Source organism: Pan paniscus, chromosome 3, assembly GCF_029289425.2.
Source record: "Pan paniscus chromosome 3, NHGRI_mPanPan1-v2.0_pri, whole genome shotgun sequence".
Classification (NCBI taxonomy): Eukaryota; Metazoa; Chordata; class Mammalia; order Primates; family Hominidae; genus Pan; species Pan paniscus.
In genome coordinates this window covers 24,790,183-24,811,524 of record NC_073252.2, presented here as the reverse complement: position 1 = coordinate 24,811,524, position 21,342 = coordinate 24,790,183, and the positions used below count along the sequence as shown (strand labels likewise).

At 35.4% G+C, this 21,342-nt stretch overlaps 1 protein-coding gene across 1 annotated transcript in view; it reads left to right on the top strand.

Annotated features, from left to right (window-relative positions):
* The window catches only part of DHX15 (DEAH-box helicase 15), a 58,202-nt gene that overhangs the window by 24,475 nt on the left and 12,385 nt on the right, over nt 1-21,342 (top strand). The window contains exons 4-10 of the mRNA XM_003826833.5: nt 4,946-5,105; nt 6,411-6,629; nt 12,317-12,484; nt 18,130-18,216; nt 19,135-19,284; nt 20,205-20,313; nt 20,853-21,044. Coding sequence (XP_003826881.2) covers nt 4,946-5,105; nt 6,411-6,629; nt 12,317-12,484; nt 18,130-18,216; nt 19,135-19,284; nt 20,205-20,313; nt 20,853-21,044 — 1,085 coding nt within the window. The remainder of the gene's footprint in view (nt 1-4,945; nt 5,106-6,410; nt 6,630-12,316; nt 12,485-18,129; nt 18,217-19,134; nt 19,285-20,204; nt 20,314-20,852; nt 21,045-21,342) is intronic.

Below are 21,342 nucleotides of genomic sequence, written 5' to 3'. Positions count from 1 at the left end.
GCAGTGGATAAGCATTCCCTTTTCTCTACAACCTTGTTATTTTTTGACTTTTTAGTAGCCATGCTGACTGGTATAAGATGGTATCTCATTGTGGTTTTAAGTTGCTTTATTTTTAATTGCTGCATAGCATTTGTGATTGTACCTTAGTTTACTTAACAAATTCTATTGATGGAACCTCATTTGCAGTTTTTGCTATTAGAAACATTTGCTGTCCTCCGTATCCTCTTACAAACTTGTACACACATTTTTTTCACGCATACACATCGGTGAAATAAATTCCCTACAAGTGAAATTGTTCGGGTCATAGAGTATACTTGATCAGCTTTTGGCAGATTGCCCTCCATAGAGATTTTTATATACTCTGACCAGTAAGGAATCAGTAAATGAGCATCTGTTTCTTTACCCTTGCCAACTCAGCATTATGAAACTTTTTATCTTTGTCAATCTTGTTAAGTGAAAAATGGGATTACTTTATGGTTTTAATTTGCATTTATTTTCTGTGAAATTGAACATTTTTGTATATTAGTCATTTGTATTTCTTTTTGGAATCTGAGACTGGTGCTTTTTTCATCTTCTCAGGATTTCTACCTAGTTGATAGCTGTTTTTAAGGTGCTATTTTAAAATGCATCTTAGTTTCAGAGAATTTAAATTTGACCAAATATGCGGTATTATAAAATTGATAGAATTAGATGTTTCATCATATGCTTTGCCCATATTTCTATAGTGGGTTGGCCTTTTTCTTATTGATTTGTAGGAGCTTATAACAGAATTAGCACTTTGGATATAAGTTGCAATTTTTGCCCAGTTTGTCATACATTTCTTTGCTTTATGACACTTCATGCTACATAGAGACTTGAATTTTGTACACGTATTGAATTAACCACTTTTATGATGTCCAGGTTTTGCATCATACCCTGCCCAGTGTTGGTTTAAATAATTTAATCCGTGTATTTTACTATTTTGTTTTTGTTTTAAACATTTAACCAAGCTGGAGTTTTACTGGGGAGGGATCATAAGCTTTGAGGTAGGGATTTCTGGTTTTCATTTTATAAAAACGATTTTTTGCCTTTCTTAGGCTTAGTTTGTAATTTTTTGGAATGTTTCATAAAATATATATACATATATATAAATACAAAAATATAAATAAGTAATATATTTGCAGGATGTAATGTTTTACCATGGTTTGTTCAAATCAGAATTAGTGATGTGTTAGGTGTCATCATCTTGCTGAGATCATAGTTGGCCGTTGGCTTGTAGTTATACTACGCCATCTACATGTGCCTGTTGCAAAAAAATACTTAAGCTAGATTGATACTGTTCAGTACATTGGGTTTTTGGTATATTTTATTAAGCAGTCACAGTTGAAAAGCTGAACTGTTACTTACTCCAAGGATGTTTTTGCTACTTTAGACATCTTTAGGTAATCTGCTTCTTGTTTAATTTGATTAATTTAGACTAGTGTGTCTTAAACTTTAGCAATCATCAGAATCACTTGAAAACTTGTTAGAGCAGATTGCTATGCCTCACCTTCAAAATTTCTGATTAAGTAGATCTGAGATGAGACTCAAGTTTTGTAGTTCTTACTAGTTCCCAGGTGATGCTAATAAATTTTTAAGAGCATCTCTGCCCTAAAACAGTTGGAAAACACTGTAGATAGTAAGGCACCCAGTAAAGTGTGGAGTTTGGCTATCCTGTGGCACTTTTATTAATTCATCATTGAAACTTCAAACTTAAAATTTTACTATTGTGACTCATTCCTTAGCCTGGATAAATATTTCATTACTACTAAGAAAGTTAGTAAAACTTGACTCTTACATAAAGGAAAATGGACTGTAGTTTTTATCTCCAGTGCCTGATTCTGCCTTTCCTGAGTTCTGTGTCAAGTTAGTTTTTTGTTGTTAAGCAAAGGGTTTCATACATTTAACAGTATAGCAAATCATCAAGTACTGTTTCTTTTTTTTTTTTTTTTTTTTTTTTTTTAGTGGCTTAAAATTAACAAATTCATTCTCTCACAATTCTGAAGGTCAGAAGTTCAAAAACAGTATGTTGGCAGGTTAGTTCCAACTGGAGGCTCTAAGTGGCAATAGTCTTTCAGGATTCTCTCCTAGCTTTTGGTGGTGGCTAACAGTCCTTAGCATTCCTTGGCTTGTAGCTTTGTAACCACAGTCTCTGCCTTCATCTTCACGTGGCTTTCCTTTTGTGTTCAAATCTCCCTCTCTTTACATTTTGTAAGGATACTGGTCATTGGATTTAGGGCCCACTCTTAAATTCAGGGCGATCTTGTCTGAAATTTATAACTTAATTACTTCTGCAAAGACCCTATTTCTGAGTAATGTCACGTTGATAGGTACCAGAGGTTAGGACCTGGGCATATCTTTCGAATAGCTTTTTGCTATGAAATTTGTACGTACAATGGGTTCCTTTATCTGGGACTTTGTGAAGAGTCTGTTAATGTAGGAGAGACTTAGGACTGGGAATCAGTACAGTGATACCTAGTCTTAGTAACTGGTTTTGAGAGTCTGGAAAAGTTGACTACGGTTTTTTCGTTTTCTTCACTGGAAAAGAAGTAAATTTGACTATATCCTTGAGACCTTTGAAATTTTGAAATTTCATTTTTCTTGAAATTATTCATTGTACAAACAGCAGTATCCCATATTAACTGGTGATGCAAGAAGTAATTAAGTGCAGCACCTCATGGAATGGGATCACTGGGTGATGATCAGTATTGAGGAACCATTGGGAATTGTCTGGATGGTAGAAGTTTTGGCCATTTAACTAAGTACTTGCAATATGCATAGTTAATAAAGCACAATAAAATATTTCCATTAATCTAATTTATAATATTTATAGTCTGCCATCTGTAACATTTCTTCCCTTAGAAAAATAAAAAGGAATGTCTGTTGGTTAGCTCTGCTCCATATTGTGATTGATTAAAGCTTGAGGAATGTGAGGAGAAAAAAGATCAAAATAAAGAAGGTGACTTTGAAAACTAGTTTTAAGAAGTTTTCAACTTAAAGTCATATTTTATCATTTCTGTGACTTTTTTCTCAAGTTTTTATTGTCTGAAGTTACAATGTGTCTCACAATCTACTGAGGTCTTGTAGTTGGTGGCAGTTTGGTTATTATTGCCTGTGAATGCTTGAACTTGATCTAGCTGTACATATTTTCACCTCAAATAATGTGAATTGTTGGGTCTGTATATACTGAGAGTATTTGCTAATTTAAATGCCTTCAGAAATATTAAATATTACACTATGATTCCATGTTGAAATGAGTACTGAGTATCAAGAGGCTGGGAAATGGAGCAATAGGTTGTAAATATGCTAGTATTTGAGCAAATGTCGGAAGAGTAACCAATCCATTTTTTTTTTTTTGCCTTGCAAATCAACAGACCGCTCTATTGAAGCTAAGAGAGGTAACTCACAAATAGAGGAAGCTGTATGTTATGTTCTGCTACTGAGATCATGTACAAGAGTATTGCCTCTCTCGTGTCTGTGATATATCGGAAGACAGGAAAAATTACCAAACGTCCTCAGATCAAAGAAATTTCAAAGCAGCTACGGGCTATAGTGTTGCTGATTCTTGCACTATGCTTTACTGTCTTTAAGGCACTGAGTCATAATTTAATTGGCAGTGTTTTTTCTTTCCTGGTCTTACATAAAATAACCTTATAGCTAATGCTGTTTGTCCCTCCCAGGAATGTGGTAGTTTATTTTTAAAAATATGACCAAGGACAAGAAGCATAAAGCATATAAATGAGTTAAGATGGATTTGTTTGCCAAAAGTTTATGAAATTTAGAATTAAGTTTAGGTGAAATAAAGAGAATTCACTTCTCTTTGTTGTACACTATCAATTTGCTGAACTTAATGCTCCAGCAGATGGCATGAGCTAAAAATATCCAGTTGGTCCATGAAAGATTAGGTTAGACTAATCATAAAAAGAGCCAAAATGGTGAATTCATAAATGATGGCTTCAGATTTTTTAATACCACTTTTAAATCCGTAAATAAAATAATGGGTTTTTATCTAACTGGATGAGCTGTGACTTAAGCATCTAAAGGCATCCTGTGTTTTGTCCAGGTGCCAAAAGGAAGATAGTTGTTTTTCATAGTGACATCAGTAACCAGTGTGGAATAGACAGGAGATAGCTGACCCCTGCAAAGTTATACAATCTTGACCCTTGATCTCATTGCCTTCATTCTTACGTGGCACCTCTCTTGTGATAACTGGAGTCCATATTAGCAGCCTTCACTTGAGCCATCCCTAACTAAGCCTGGTTTCCGTTTTTGGTTCATTGATCAATCTGACGTCATTTGTTTTTTATCTTCCATTTATGTATCAGCATTTGTTTAGTGTTGATGCTGCCCCTCAGTCCCACTTCTTTTATTAATGAATTCCTTTTGTGCTTTAAGATTATTTCTTTGGGGTGGGAGGACTCACGCTTTCAGCCCTTTTGAACCAAGAGCCTGTTGTTAGCTTATTAAGTAAGGAATTGTTAAGGCTTAACAAAAAATGTTTATTTGCATGTGGTAACATTTTAGTAGTGTGACATGAAGCAACTTAAAATGGTTTATTAGATTTTGCGTGTTGAATATTTGTATGTTTTTAAAAGGTTTAAGAAATTGAAAATGACGAATTTTGCCTTGGCATTCATGTGAAACCATGTGATCATTATGTTCCATAATTGGTCATATCATGTCTTCCCAGTACATTTCAGTATTACATTTTTCAAGAATTGATGAAGCATATCTTGTTTCATTGTATACTCTTAAAAGATTTTCTTGAAACTTAATTTTGCAATTGATCATGAAACAGTAGCACATTTGTTTGGGGCAGAAGTTTATTTTTAATTTACCTTATGTCTTTGCATTTCATTTTTGTCACGAAGTTTGGTTTTAAAATGACCTAACGGAACCTTTAACCAACATGTTCTTTGGAATATAGGTATATGACTGATGGGATGTTACTTCGTGAAGCTATGAATGATCCCCTCCTGGAGCGTTATGGTGTAATAATTCTTGATGAGGCTCATGAGAGGACACTGGCTACAGATATTCTAATGGGTGTTCTGAAGGAAGTTGTAAGACAGAGATCAGATTTAAAGGTGAAGTAATTTCTTCTCTCCATTTAACTATATATGTGTGTATGTGGGCATAAAAATGGGGAATACATACTGATCAATAACCAACTGTAAGAAATCACCTGTAAAAGAAGGAACTAGTAAGTACCTTCTTGTTTTGTTTCTGCTTTGCTGTGCCTTCATTTTAGACTTTATTTCTCCCCCTTTATAGTAATGCATTTTTAAGCCAAATCTTCTCAATTTGTAACCCACCTAGTTCTTTTATAATCTAATAACATATATGTGTAACTGTGCTACTCACTCTACCCTTCATTAAGTACAGAGGCTTATTTTACTTAAGGATCAAATCTTTCTCCCTCAGATCCATGTCCTTGTCTCATCACAAACACCCATTGTAACTTATAATGCTGGAGAGTGGAAATAACTATACACAGGACAGGCAGCTCCTTAGAAATGTAGTCACTTACCCTCGTGTATTACTTCTTTCCTCCATACCACATGTACCTTGGCCCCTGTTACTGTATTGATTAAGGACCTAAAACTATTTTCTGACATTTTTGTCCCCCAAAGTCTATGATGTTCCCCTTTTTGCTGTGTTGTGTGTGTATACTATTCATTGGAATGTAGACTCATCCCTTGTTGATACGAGTGTTATAGAAGGGTTCATAGCCTGGTGACAGAGCGAGACTCTTAGCAGAAACAAACAAACAAACAAGGGTTCAGCACTGGCAAGAAAGATTCTGGGTCTTTAGAAAAAAAACTGAGGCCTGAGCATGTTTTTGTTTATACAAATTAGATCAATGCTTTAAAAAATATATTTAAAGAATAATGTGAGTACTATCATTATTTATTAAATTTATTGTGCTACCAAGGTTTTAGTGAGAACCTGAAAGTAGAAATTAAGAACTCTTATGAAACTTTTTATGGAGGAACCTTTTTATATCTGGTCCACTTTTTTTTTTTGCATTTTCTTTCTGTCTTTTCCTATTTGCAAAGTTTTGTTTTAATAATGGTAGCAATAATTATACTGCATATTAATGTTTTCTTTTACCAGTCTGAATTACATATAATTTTATAAAATCTGATTTTAAGGTATTTTATGAGGAAATGCTGTAGTTTGCATTTATTTTTTTTCTAAATTTTTAAAAATGTAAATAACTTTTACTGTAGTTCAGCCATTATGTATTTGATTTTTCATTTACAGTTTATTTGAAGGTTTTCATGGGCATTTTTATAGCTGATATATGTAGAATAGTAAATATTGCTATACTGTAAGACCATGTAAGAATCCTTGAAGACAGCTTCAAACAATTTACTGTTTTCTTTCAGGTTATAGTTATGAGCGCTACTCTAGATGCAGGAAAATTCCAGATTTACTTTGATAACTGTCCTCTCCTAACTATTCCTGGGCGTACACATCCTGTTGAGATCTTCTATACTCCAGAACCAGAGAGAGATTATCTTGAAGCAGCAATTCGAACAGTTATCCAGATTCATATGTGTGAAGAGGAAGAGGGAGATCTTCTTCTTTTCTTAACTGGTCAAGAGGTATTGTTTTAATTTTCTTCATTATTTAGCTTTTGACATACTGTTTCTAATACGCAGCAACTTTAATCATAAGAACATGTTAATCATATTTTTTATTTCAATGTTCTTCAACCTGATTGTATTAATATGTAAAATATATAACCCTTTTATCTGCGCACTGTAGGAATACTTTTGTATACCACTAGAGTTTGTGTTATAATTATTTTAAGAGTGTTAAATGCTTTTGGAATTTCAAGATTTTGCAATTGTAGTTTAAGAGATCCCTGGGATATAAGTGCTATTATGCTGAAGCATGAATGTGCATCACAGCTGCTTTGAAATCAGGTTATCTTCATCAGTATTTAGCTTGTGAGTGAACTTGGGTGCCTATTCATCATCAAAACACTTCAGTTTGGTTTTGTCTTCCCATATGCTCATGAAGGTTGGGAAGGATTACTAAAAGTTCTTAGTTAGAATTTACTTCATTTAAAATTTTATTCTCAGATGTAGCATTTCTTTTTTTTTTCGAGACGGAGTCTTGCTCTGTCGCCCAGGCTGTAGGGCAGTGGCGCAGTCTTGGCTCACTGCAAGCTCCGCCTTCTGGGTTCACGCCATTCTCCTGCCTCAGCCTCCCAAGTAGCTGGGACTACAGGTGCCCGCCACCACACCCGGCTAATTTTTTGTATTTTTAGTAGAGACAGGGTTTCACCATTTTAGCCAGGACGGTCTCAATCTCCTGACCTCGTGATCCACTCTCCTCGGCCTCCCAAAGTGCTGGGATTACAGGCGTGAGCCTTCGCACCCGGCCAGATGTAGCGTTTCTAAGCTTCTTTTCAATAGGGTGTATATTATAGGTGTGCTGTGGAATACCTGAGTGGCTAAATAAATTCAGAAGCTATTTGGATAATACAAAGTTTTAAAAAGCCTTTTACGGAAGGGTTTTTCTTTTTCTTTTTGGGGGTGGGGAGGGAAGACAGAGTCGCGCTCTGTCAACCAGGCTGGAGTGCAGTGGCATGATTATCGGCTCACTGCAACCTCTGCCTCCCGGGTTCAAGCGATTCTCTTGCCTCAGCCTCCCAAGTAGCTGGGATCACAGGTGCCCACCATCACACCTGGCTAATTTTTTTTAATTTTTAGTAGAGACGGGGTTTCACTATGTTGGCCAGGCTAGTCTCGAACTCCTGAGCTCAGGTGATCTGCCCTTCTCGGGTTCCCAAAGTGCTGGGATTATAGGCGCGAGCCACCACACCTGGCCCCAAAATGCTTTTTTGATGGCATATAAACAGCATTTGTGCTGTAATGTAGTATTGAGGCTGTTGGGATAATCGTTTTGTCCTCTTGTGTCTGGTCTCTAGTTTCTCATTTCCTCCAAAGTGCATAGTATATTTTTATTTTTATTTATTTTGTTTTATTATTTATTTATTTGAGATGGAGTTTTGCTCTTGTTGCCCAGGCTGGAGTGCAGTGGTGCGATCTCGGCTCACCGCAACCTCTGCCTCCCAGGTTCAAGTGATTCTCCTGCCTCAGCCTTCCGAGTAGCTGGGATTACAGGCATGCGCCACCATGCCCAACTAATTGGTATTTTTGGTAGAGATGGGGTTTCTCCGTGTTGGTCAGGCTGGTCTCGAACTCCCAACTTCAGGTGATCCACCCGCCTTGGCCTCCCAAAGTGCTGGGATTACAGGAGTGGGCCACTGCACCTGGCCATATTTTTATTTTTTAAATCACTATTTTAAATTGTCATCATTCTCAGATAACATAAGCGTATTGAGAGTCTATCAGAAATATCAAATGGCCTCATGGTTAAGGACCCGAAAGGTTTTTCTCTGAGACAACTTTGTGCGGTATTTTCTGTGAATCCCACAGCTGGGGAAAGGAAGGGAGTAAGCCGAAGGGTTTTCAGATGTATGCTAGAGTGTCTTTCATGAAATAAAATGCCGCTGTAGTTGTCAGCTGTTTTTTTGCATACCATTGCTTCTTTAAATTATCTTTAGATTCCCAGTCTTGAATTTGAAGAGTTTTGGGGAGAAGGTAGCAGAAAACCTAACGTTTTGTTTACATTTCATTTGTTGTATTTAGTAGTAGAGCTGGTCTAAAGTAAATATTACCTTCTCATTTTTGTGAACCTTCGTTATTTTTACTTGGTAAGTTAAATGCAACTGCGAAATCAGTACTCCTTTCTTCATAAATTTGAATAGCCTCCATGAAATTGAGTAATCTCATAAAAATTTAAAACTGGTTTTTAAGAACATATTCTGACCACTAAATAAAAGTGCTTCTGTAGTCACATGAGTTAATTTGGGAGGGAGAGAGAACAGTTTAAAGTGTTGCCTAGATAGTAATTAGATGAGTGATTGTAATTAAATAATTTTATTTTTAATTTTGCTTAGTAAAATTTTTTTTCAACATGCAGTGAGTTAATTGGTAAGGTCCAGATTAATTTACTAACATATTGCTGCTTTTGGAGTTAAAAATCTTTCCTCAAATCAAAAACTCCTGAACTGTCTGTCTTTATTCTCAGTATTGCTAATGATTAAGCAGATGGCTGCTGTTGAAACTTCTTTTCCTCCACTACCTGTTTCTGTTTATATTCTGATGAATGCAGATAAGTTTTGTGGCATTCTCAGCTGATAGTGTTGACTTCTTGGAAGTTTGGCAAACCTCAGGGAAAATTTTTATTGCAAGTTTTAAAGCTGTTTAGGACTTTATCTAAAAACTTAAGTGTTACGGGATTTCTTCCACATTTTAGAGATGCCTTTATATCCTACATAGTCATCATTTTGTTTTAGCTCCATGCATACTTAGCAGATTGGGTAGTCTAATCTCCAGTAAAGTTGGAATTGTCATTTTAAAATACTGGAATCACAAAGCAAATGTCTAATTTAAGCACTTAATTTTTAATGTGTGAAATCTGGATATTTTGTGATTTCTGAGCATTTATTTTTCATTTATGTACAGTAAAATTAACAAAATTGCAGATACTCTTATATGTTGGAATCCTAGTTTTATATTATGTTCAAATGTTTTTTAAGTTGGAGAGCACTTAATTTTTTATTTGCATGCCAGCAGGGGGCATTCTAATCTAGATACACAACATTTGAAAGCAGTATTTTCAAAAAATATTTGTTCGCTTTGTTATATTTTTTATTTAGATGAATAGCATCTACTTTCATTTTCTTTTAGAAACTTGAGATTTCAAAGGAGGATCTAGTAACATTGAATCTTTAATAGTTTTCTGTGTTACAATTTTTGAGACAGATAACCTTTAAAAAAAACTGATGTGTTTGAAATAAGTGAAAAGTAATTTATTTGTTCTTACTGTGTTTAAGAACGTTGTGTTTTTTGATATAGAAACACAGTTGGACATTAAAAAAATATAAAGTAAATGTCCTAAAATTCTTCCTCACCGTTTAGTATCATTGTCCTTTGAAAAAAACACGCACTTTGTTGACAAGGGTAGCTTCTGATTGGGTCATTTATTGGACAGGCTGCCTAGTGTATAATAAGCGTTTTACATACTTCTGGGTTTAATTGAATTAATACTTCAATAAAATTTAGAATACATTTGTCCGCAGTGCTGCCTTCCATTTTTAAGTTCCTTTGCCTCTCCCAGAGCTGTCATACATAATCTGTCTCTCTCTTTTTTTCCGTCTTGATATTCATTATGTCTCCTCTTGAATGCACATGTGTTAGAATATAGTCATGTGCCACATAACAACGTTTTGGTCAAGACAAACTTCTCAGATAGCTGTGGTGCTGCTCCCGTAAGATTATAGTGGAGCTGAATGTAACCTTGCAGCATCACAGCACAACACATTACTCACTGCTTTGTGATGATGCTAGTTCAAACAAACCTACTTTGCTGCCAGTTGTTTTAAAAGTACTATATAGTATGTACAATTATGTCCAGTACACAATAATGATAATAGGACATTGTTAGTGGTTTTTGTATTTACTATACTACATGTTTTATCATTATTTTAGAGTGTTCTCCTTCGACTTAAAAATGTTAACTGTAAAACAGGCTTAGGCAGGTCCTTCAGGAGGTGTTCTAGGAGAAGGCATTGTTATCACAGGAGATGACAGCTCCATGTGTGTTACTGGCCTTTGAAGACCTTCCAGTGGGTTAATACGTTAAGGTGGAAGATAGTGATATTGATGATCCTGACCCTGTGGGGGCCTAGGTTAAGTGTGTGTTTGTGTCTTTTAACCAAAAAGTTTAATAAGTTGAAAAAGTAAAAAATTTTAAATTAGAATGAAGCTTATAGAATAAGGATATAAAGAGAAAATACTTTTGCACAGCCATACGGTGTGTTTGTGTTTTAAGCTAAGTGTTACTACAAAAGAGTCAGAGTTAAAATTTAAAAGTTTATAAAGTTAAAAAGTTGTAGTAAGCTAAGGTTAATTTAATGAAGAAAGAAAAATATATCAAAAAAATACATTTTTAAATAAATTTTGTATCGCCAAAATGTACAGTGTTTATGAAGTCTACAGTTCTGTACAGAATGTCCTAGGCCATCACATTCACTAAGTACTCACTCACAGCAACTTTCAGTCCTGCAGACTTCTTTCATGGCAGATGCCCTATATGAGTGTACTGATTTTTACCGTTTTGTTTTTTTTTTTTTTTTTTTTTTGAGACGGAGTTTCCCTCTTTTTGCCCAGGCTGGAGTGCAATGGCGCAATCTCGGCTTATTGCAACCTCCTGCGTCCCGGGTTCAAGCGATTCTCCCGCCTCAGCCTCCCGAGTAGCTGGGATTACAGGCATGTGCCACCACGCCCAGCTAATTTTGTATTTTTAGTAGAGACGGGGTTTCTCCATGTTGGTCAGGGTGGTCTCGAACTCCCAACCTCAGGTGATCCGCCCGCCTCGGCCTCCCAAAGTGCTGGGATTACAGGTGTGAGCCACTGTGCCTGGCGGTTTTTATCTTTTATACCATATTTTTGCCATGCCTTCTGTTTAGATGAACAAACACTTCCCATTGTGTGACAGTTGCCTACTGTTACTCACTTCAATAACATGCTCCTCAGGTTTGTAGCCTAGGGAGCAACAGGCTATACAGTTTAGGTTCGTGAATACACTAGAATGTTTACACAACAACAGAATCGCCTAACAAATTTCTCAGAACATATTCCTGTCAGTAAGCAACGTGTGACTAGTTTTCTGAGAAAAAAATTTGTAGCTGCTCTAAGACATTTGGGTTAGCCTAGTTCTTAAATATCTGTGTTGATACTGTAAAGGTGTTTGTTCTCATTAGGCACAATGAAGCAAATCTTCCATATAATTGCATTAGTGATACGTGACATTAAAGCCTAATTGGCTTATTTAAAATGTCTAGCACGTCAATTTCTTTTAGATTGTGAAAATTGAAAAGGTCATGAGTGCATTTAAATATTCCTGAGTGAGAAATTTCAATTTTAGTACAATTTGTTGAGAATTAATTAGGAAATCTGACTCTAAGAAAAGGGGTGTGGAATGCAAATAAGGCAGTTATATATTCATTTGAATACAAAAATGAAAGTTTCTTGGATTGTTTTGGAAATCCCATTGAAATTTGCAAAATTAGTTTTGGTTACTAAATTGAAAACAGGGTATCCATGAAGTGAAAGAAGATGGCATACATAAAACAGACTGCATAGAACTAGGATTATAATAAATACTTTAAAATGTTTCAGTATTCGTTTTTAGACTCACTTTTATTTTGTAGGAAATTGATGAAGCCTGTAAGAGAATAAAGCGTGAAGTTGATGATTTGGGCCCTGAAGTTGGCGACATTAAAATCATTCCATTGTATTCTACACTTCCACCTCAGCAGCAGCAACGCATTTTTGAGCCTCCACCTCCCAAAAAACAGAATGGAGCAATTGGAAGAAAGGTAACATTAGAAATGTTCTTTATAAATATTTCACTAATAATGATTTTAGAGATATAAACTTTATTCAGTTATAAAGGACTAAGTTATGGGTGATTGTGATCTAGGTTTTATACAACAAAATAATATCCATTTGTAGGGTTCTGCATATCTCTTGACCCTAAAGTAAGAATGAGTACTGCTTCTTCTAGGTAGTGCCTCCTTAGCAAATGGAAGACTAGTTAGGATGGGTTAAGAAAGGATGTTGGCCAAGTACTGTCTTTTCTCCTATTAAATCACTTGTTATAAAGTAAGCACTTTTTCTTTGGTGCCTTGGCCTTCTGCCCATAATTTTGTTTAAGGCTTCCCAAATGTAATGTCTATAGGTGTGAAATGTTGACCCTGTGCAGACCTCTAATAACAGTAGCACTGATCTGGCCGGGTGTGGCGGCTCAGGCCTGTAATCCCAGCACTTTGGGAGGCCGAAGTGGGTGGATCACGAGGTCAGGAGTTTGAGACCAGCCTGACCAACATGGTGAAACCCTGTCTGTATTGAAAATACAAAAAAATTAGCCGGGCGTGGTAGCGCGTGCCTGTAATTCCAGCTACTCAGGAGGCAGAGGCAGGAGAAACGCTTGAACCCTAGAGGCGGAGGTTGCAGTGAGCTGAGACCGCAACACTGCACTCCAGCCTGGGCGACAGCGCGACTCCATCTCAAAAAAAAAAAAAAAAAGGTAGCACTGATCACACTGCATAAGTATGTGAGTTCCTGGAATGCAGAAGCTTCATCTAGATCCTGTCAAACGGACAGGAGCAAGATTATTTCAGCCCTATTTCGGAGATACTTTGTTGAGGGGCTGAGAAGACATCTTTGATTCCCCATCAGCAGATACATAGTCCCCATCAGCAGATATATATATATAGAGAGAGAGAGAGAGAGAGAGACAGACAGACAGACATATATGTCTTAAATATTTATATAATAAGTTAATGCATCCTCCAGGCAAAGCTTTAATTTTTTTTTTTTTTAAACAACATGGGGTCTCACTATGTTGCCAGGGCTGGTCTTAAACTCCTGGGTTCAATCAGTCCCCCCTCCTGGGCCTCCCAAAGTGCTAGGACTACAGGCATTAGCCACTACGCCCAGCCCTCAGCCTGCCTAGTTTTCATTTGTCTTGAAATCATGTGTACTTTGTATATCTGTATTTGTTTTATTTTTAAAACGTTGTGTTTGTTTACCATTGAGTGAAACTGATGTACAACAAAGATGTCCTGTTTGTGCATCCTTTTGTGTACTTCTCGTTTCATTGAGTTCTTCTTTGAGATATATGGGCCCATATTTACTACAGTTACACATCTGAGCTCTTGCTGTCGTTGAAGTAAATTAAAGTTTTTGTTTCTGTTTTGCTTTTTGTGTTTTAAATCCTTAGGATGCTGAGGAGAATTTTGTCTTACTGAAAAGAGTGACTCAGCAGTGGCTGGATATGTGATGATGGCCACAGCTGGTGATGGGCTCACTCTGAGGACTGATCATGAGCTTATAATTCAAAACTAGGGGGCTATATTGCCACTTTGCCATCCAGTGGTGGTGTTTCAGCCAAAACTGTAGGACCTCTTGCTGGGAAATCATGTTATCCTTGCCTTGAGTCAATTTCATCTTAGAGGTTGAGAAAAGCACTGATGTAGCTTCCCTGGACAGTCCTAGGGAGAGTAAAGGAAGACTTCCTTGGCAGTTGCTGCATCATTTTCATTATGAGGAAGAACATTCTGAGGTGCAGCATGTTAAGCACAAATTTAAAGTTTTCATACAAGCCTGGCTTATAGAGGAGGGATCTATACAAGTTTTACTGTTCATATGTAATTTTAAACGTACTGTTTGCGTCTAATTGTGAAAAAATATTTGATTTTTTTGTTAAACTGTTCTAATATAAGGATAGTAGCTAGCATAAAGCAAATATATAAAAGTATTGGAAGTTTTTGAACAAATATAATACTTAATACAAATTTTAATTTCCATCAAATTAATTGTGATTCTGTATAACTTTATATTTGAGTCCCTTTTATAAGGCAGTGCCATTTCTTATTTCTCTATTAGTTTATGAAAAATAGATTTTATAACTTGATTGTGGTACTAATAAAACAAACAGCCTTTTAAACATGTTACAGCACTAATGGTGAACGATTTCAAGTTTTTAGCAATCAAGAAAGGTTGAGAATGCAACATATATTTATATGAGGGTAAATATTTTTACCTCTTGATAATTTTTGAAGTTTATTCAAGTATTTGACTAAGTTAAAAGTTATAGTAATTCTTTACATGCATTCAAGTTTACTCTTCAGTAGATAACTTCTGCATTTTTTGACTGAGACTTAAAATTGCTATTTTGTGGATTTGGTTGTTAATAAAATACAACTATAATTATTTTTTAAATATTTAGTGTTCATTAATTTTGTTCATACAAATAGCTGACTTTTCTATAGTTGATCCTACATTTCGCTGATTAATATGGTTCAGAGCATACATTGCTCAGTGAAAAAGAGAAATGGCCCTTGTGGAGATGGTCCTATAGTTTTAAAGAAAGACTTAATGATCCAGGATCTGAAGATAGCTTACTGTGGTGCTGCTGGGATGTTTATAAGCAAACAAGTTGATGTCCTTGTGTTGGAGACCACCACAGAGTTCCCTGGGGACTAAAAGTCCAAATTAGTTTAAATGCATTATTGTGTCCAGACAGTATTCAGGTAGGGCAAATGAAGTACTGCGAGTTCTACTTTGAAGTGGAGTTATTGGGGGCGGAGTGGGGGGAAGTGGTTCTATTAGAAAAAAGTGAGTTCTATTAGAAGGCAGGTTATTGAGAGAGGAAAATTTACTCTTAGCATGTCCTGACAGTGATGCCAAGCTTTTCACCATAGGGTCTGTTCCATATTAGTCAATGCGGTTTGAACACTTTTTAAGGCTCTTTGAACGCTTACTGCAGTGTTGCAGTCTAGAAAGCATGTAACAATTATATTGATTCTTACTGGTCATAATGTAAATCCCTCGACAAATTCAAGGTCATTTTGTCTCCTGATGGGTTCCTGGTTGTATGGTGTGCCATTTACAATTAGAACATGGTTAGGGCTTGCCTCACTCAACTGCTGAAGTACCAAAGAAGCTTTTATCTTGTCATTTATTAGTTCGCTTTTGCATTGTGTGTGTGTGTATTTAGCCTTAGCTATTTTTAGTCCTTGAGAAAGGCCTAAAACTTGTGCTTTTTTGTAAGGACTCAATTTAACACTTGTATTTTAGGGTTTGACTTTTGGCTGGCAATAGGCTCTTATTAATATCAATAATGATGAGGGTTTGCCAAGTTGGCATAAATCATTTGATTCTTAAACACTTGCAGAATCATGTATCCGCGTCTTGTTAAGTATTACAGAATTTAATACACTCACCCAGACAAAAAACATACACACAGGATGAAATTATTTTGTGGAGAAAAATTAACTGCTTTTTATAATGGTAACTAAAGAGTTGGTCACATGAGAAATTTTTATCACATTGTATTATGTTATAGAAGAAATATGTGAAATGTATTTTTTCCCAGAACAACTTTTTTAAAAGTGATCTTCTTCATAAATATTTTCAGAACTATGGTTTTCACCCCAGAATTCCAGACAGCCAGAAGACGTCTTCTGTATTTACAGGCATGTAGTTGGTTCTGTATAGATTTGAGATAGGGTCTCAGTCTGTTGCCTAGGGTGGAGTTCTGTGCCATGATCATAGCTCACTGCAACCTGAACCTCCTGGACTCAAGCAGTCCTCCCACCTTAGCCTCCTAGGTAGCTGGGACCACAAGCATGTGCCACCATGCCTGGCCTATTCTGTATAGTTTATAGAGCATTTCCACATCCTTACATAATTTATTCCCTACAACCCTGTGTTATGTAGACTAAGTAATATGCAAGTTATAAAAGGAATACAAGCTTGGGGGTGTTAAAACCTTTCCAGTTACTTTAGCCACTCAGGTTTGATTGCTAGGTCTGCCAGTTACCTCTAAATTCATCGCTTCTTTAACTACAAAGAAACGGACTTTCTAGAAGAATATTAAATGCCGGTTATGCTTATTCAAGTTTCACCTGTTAACCTTATGTATGTCGTTGTTTGGTTCAGTTCTAGTTGCTGATTATTTATCTAAATGTCCTGAAGAATGTATTTCAGCAACATCATCAAACCACTTGTGGTTTCTTATTCCTTTGCTAGTTGTCAGTCTTTTCAACTGACAAAAGGAAACATTTTGGTTTTTGACTTGTAAATTATTCTGAAATACCCTCTTGGTAGATTGCTATTATGTTTTTAAATCCCTGAGGTTTCCTGTTAGTATTTTGGGAAGTCTACTACTTAGTAAATATGAAATCAGAAAATGAAAGTGTTAATATTAAGTAAAATAGTTAATGCAGCAAAAGCCTATGATTTTTTAAAGCTATTTGATTTATAAAATTAAGTGTTTTTAAAATAAAATAGGGATAAATATAAATCTTTTCATTTTTTGTATGTGCCCATAGGCATTTCTCCCACATGTGTTTTTTTAAGATGAAACTTTAGTGCTAGTGCTGTTTCCTTCTCTCATGAGTAGGTCTTAACCTTACCGTCAAGGACTGTCCTAAATGCTATTATTTTTCAGTAAAGCTTTTCTTGTCTTTGCTATGGAAGTAAACCTTTTTAAATTTCACAGTGTGTCTTTGGTGCCACTCACACTTTCTATCCATGTCTAATCATCCCTTACAAATGGTAAAAGCAGACTCTGTTTGATTCATCTTCTGTATCAATTGCTTGCATATACAGACATCTTCAACTTAATATCAGTAACCTGTTCCTGAAAATCATGTCCTGAGTTAAAATACTAATGAGGAATCCCCATTTCCCATTGTTTAAAAAAAAATTACATGTAACATGTATTTCCCAAGTCCTTAACTAATTTTCTAAAACATATGTAATATATAGTAAAACATGCACGTATACAAAACAAGCTATCATATTAGTATGTAAATGCTTTAAACATTTTCCGTCAATAAAGAATTATAGTTCTTAACAGTTGCTTTGTATGTAGTAACGTATTACATGTCATCCCGTTGAGACCATGCACTTACTGAAATATTTACATTTGATTCTGCTGATCTGTCCGTTCTTATTGGATTATAACTTGAGGTTTTTTCCATGTGGCATTTTGTTTAAAATGTTGAGTTGAATTTTGGTGATATAAATAACGAAGTTTTCATTTGTAAATATTGCCCAAAAACATTGAAATATACACTTGTGGAAATTTGAATACTAATTATAAGGGCTGTTTTATCAGACATTTTGTAAGGCACGTTATATTGCTTCATCAGTATTTTTCTTTTTATGCTGTCCATTAATTTGATTAAGCAAAATGTAATGTGGTTGAGTGATAACCTGAAGTAATAGCTTTGTTGAGAAAGAAGTTGCTGTTGTGGTGTAAACAAAATTTTGGTTCCTTAAATTTTAATTTACCTTTTTAAAGCATTGGCCATTGAAGATCAAATGATATTTCTAGTTTATTTGCTGGTTTGAAATTCCTTGTGTTAGTGAAAGTTAGTGGCTGATCTTTAACAGTCCTGTTAATTTTATTTGATATGTAATATAATTTATATACTCTATTTCTTAACAGGTAGTTGTGTCAACTAACATAGCAGAGACATCTTTGACAATAGATGGTGTAGTGTTTGTGATTGATCCTGGATTTGCGAAACAGAAGGTACATATTTAGTGGATACTTTATAAATTAGAGTTGGTTTAACAGTACTTACAACCAATTCATTTAATGGCTAAAATTTACCTTTCAGAATTATTTTCCTATCTTTTTTTTCATTTGCAAATTTCTGCTGTATGAACCCTTTATGTTTTGGCTGGCTCTCAGAAATTAAGACAGTGTTTAATATGTAATTCTAGGCTTTTTTTTCTTTTAGAGTTGCTTTGGTTTCTTTGTTTCAGTGTAGTGACGGTGGGTGTTTTGGCTTGTATATTCATTTAACAGTATGGGTTTAGTAATAAAGTACAGGATTTCTATCCCTGCAGTTCAGTCACTTCTCCAACATTATTAGAGTTACTGCTGTCAACTAGGCACACTATTTGAAAACAGTACTATGTTACTCCTCTAGTTCAACAGTGCTGTATACTAAATGAAGTGAAATGCAGGTGAAGTGGCTATTCAGTAAATACGTTTTATTTTTCAAATATCTTTTGGATAAATTGATTACATTTTGTTATTGATGGAAATTTTTTCATTAAACAGTAACAGTAATAGTACTCAGACCGTCGAGTTTTGAAAGTGAAGGTTTCTTTTCGGGCAGAATCCTTGACTGCCCAGCATATAAAAAGCAAGGAACAAGGTCAGCCTGATAGAACTGAAATTAGGAGGAGTAAGGATTATATAAGCTGTCTGTGTGTTTGACAAGAAGTTTTTCATGTTAGAGTCTTTCAGATGATCGAATTAGAATGTCTGAAAGAACTTTAAGGTTCAGGATGTTGGGTTGTCTATTGTAGCAGCATGATTTATGGCTATCGATATTTCTTTATTTATTTTGAAATTAACTGTGGGCTTTGGATACTTCTGTTGCATCACAAGTTTGTGTTTGACTGAAGAAAGACTCTTGTGTTATTTCAATTCCAATAGGTCTACAATCCTCGAATCAGAGTTGAGTCCCTTTTGGTGACAGCTATTAGTAAAGCTTCAGCTCAGCAAAGGGCTGGTCGAGCTGGACGTACCAGACCTGGAAAATGCTTCAGACTTTACACAGAGAAAGCTTATAAAACAGAAATGCAGGTATGGGGTATTGTCGTTTCCTGCCGATATGTTTAAAATGTTAAGTTGAATTATCTTACCAGAAGAACATTGCCTTATTTACTTAATCTTGCCTTTTAGGATTAAAAGCTCCTTAGCTTTTCCAGGAGTGAAATGTATGGTGTAATTAACTTAGATAGTCGTACACCCCCTTATTCCAGGCTGATACATTCCAAGACCCTCCCCCTCCCACGCCTAAAAACTGGAATATGCTGAACCTTACTTACATATACTATGTATAAATATCTTTCTTTACAATTTCACTGATAGAAGATGCATTCTTTCTTTAGATGTGATTTTTTTTTCTTTTGTTACTAGGTTTCAACTTTTTTTCTTTCCTTACTAACTTTCAGCGTTTCACTTAAAGGAAGCACTTCAGGGCCTCTCATTGGCATATCCAAATTGCCAGCATCAATATTCTTGGTGCTTTGGGGCCATTAAGTAAAAGGTTACTTGAGCACAAGCACTGTGATACTGCAAAAGTTGATCTAATAACAGATGGTTGCTAAGTGACAAATGGGCGTATAGTGTATATAGCATACTACTAAGAATGGTGCACAATTTAAACTTGATGAATTTTTTCTGGAATCTTTAAAATTTTTTCTGTTGACACTGCTTAACTGAAACCATGGAAATTGCGAGTTCAGATGAGTGAAGACTACTATACGAATTTCTTTCTGCAGTTGCGAGTTTTATGGACAGTAGCAAACACTGAATACTGTAAAGATAGTTGGAGAAAAATGGTTTCTCTCTAGTCTAGCCTACAAGTATTTATCTCTACTGAGACAGTGTAGAAGTAATGCCAAAACAAATAGCTCAGGAGGCAGCAGATTTTTGTTTTCTGGAACGAGGAGACTGAGGCATTTTTAACATAACCAATAAATGTTTTTGTTTTTTGCTAGGATAACACCTATCCTGAGATTTTGCGTTCTAATTTAGGATCAGTTGTGTTACAATTGAAGAAACTTGGTATTGATGATTTGGTACATTTTGATTTTATGGATCCACCAGGTATGACTTATCAAAACACATTTTTATCAGATCTTTTAACCAAAATTGACTCTTAGTGTTTTTCTCCATCCTATTTAATATATGTATTAAATACATTTTGCTTTTTCCATCCGGTATGCATCAAGATTAAGTCTTACATGATAGCATTAAAACTAAAAAAGATGACAGTTATATGAGCACATTTTTTTTTTTCTTCAAAAGTTATTATGGGGGGGTTTGGGTAAATTGAATTATCCTCTGGGCATGAAAATGTGAGAATTCCTAAGTTTTCTTTGGGGAAAAACAGTTTGATAAACACATTGATGAATTAGCAATTATTTAATGTATTTCGGAAGAAGACAGTTTTGCCTACAGGAAAATTTTGCAATGTTTTTATGATTCATTGTTTGCTAGATCTGTGTAATTGAATTGGATGACAGTTTGAGTTTGAGTTTGGTCCACTGCAAAATGAAAAATGAGATTGCTTATAATAGTTTGTACTTTGTCACATTTTTGCTTGCTTAAGGCACCGTGTCTAATAGATTGTCTTTTACCACTAGCTCCTGAAACTCTGATGAGAGCCCTGGAACTTTTGAATTACCTGGCTGCTTTAAATGATGATGGAGATCTGACTGAATTGGGATCCATGATGGCAGAGTTTCCTCTAGATCCACAGCTCGCAAAAATGGTTATTGCAAGTTGTGACTACAACTGTTCTAATGAGGTCCTATCTATTACTGCTATGTTGTCAGGTAATAGAGGGAAAGGAACAAAAAAAAGCCCAGCTCTTCACAGTTTGGGTGGACTTCACTTTTGTTTTTGTTTTTTAATTTTTAGTATGATAGTGGATTTTATAGATGGTTTTAAGGAATTAATTTTGTTTTCTAAATACCTTGTAAATAGCTTCGTAATGACATAGTGCTTACAAAAGTAAAGTAAGTCATTGTGCACAAAAGATAGTAAAGCATTGGCTCTCTTGAGTGCTAATAAAAATTGCAGTAAGTTTGAGCACAGTTGTAACTGAATTCTTTGGTTAAAGGTCCATCACTG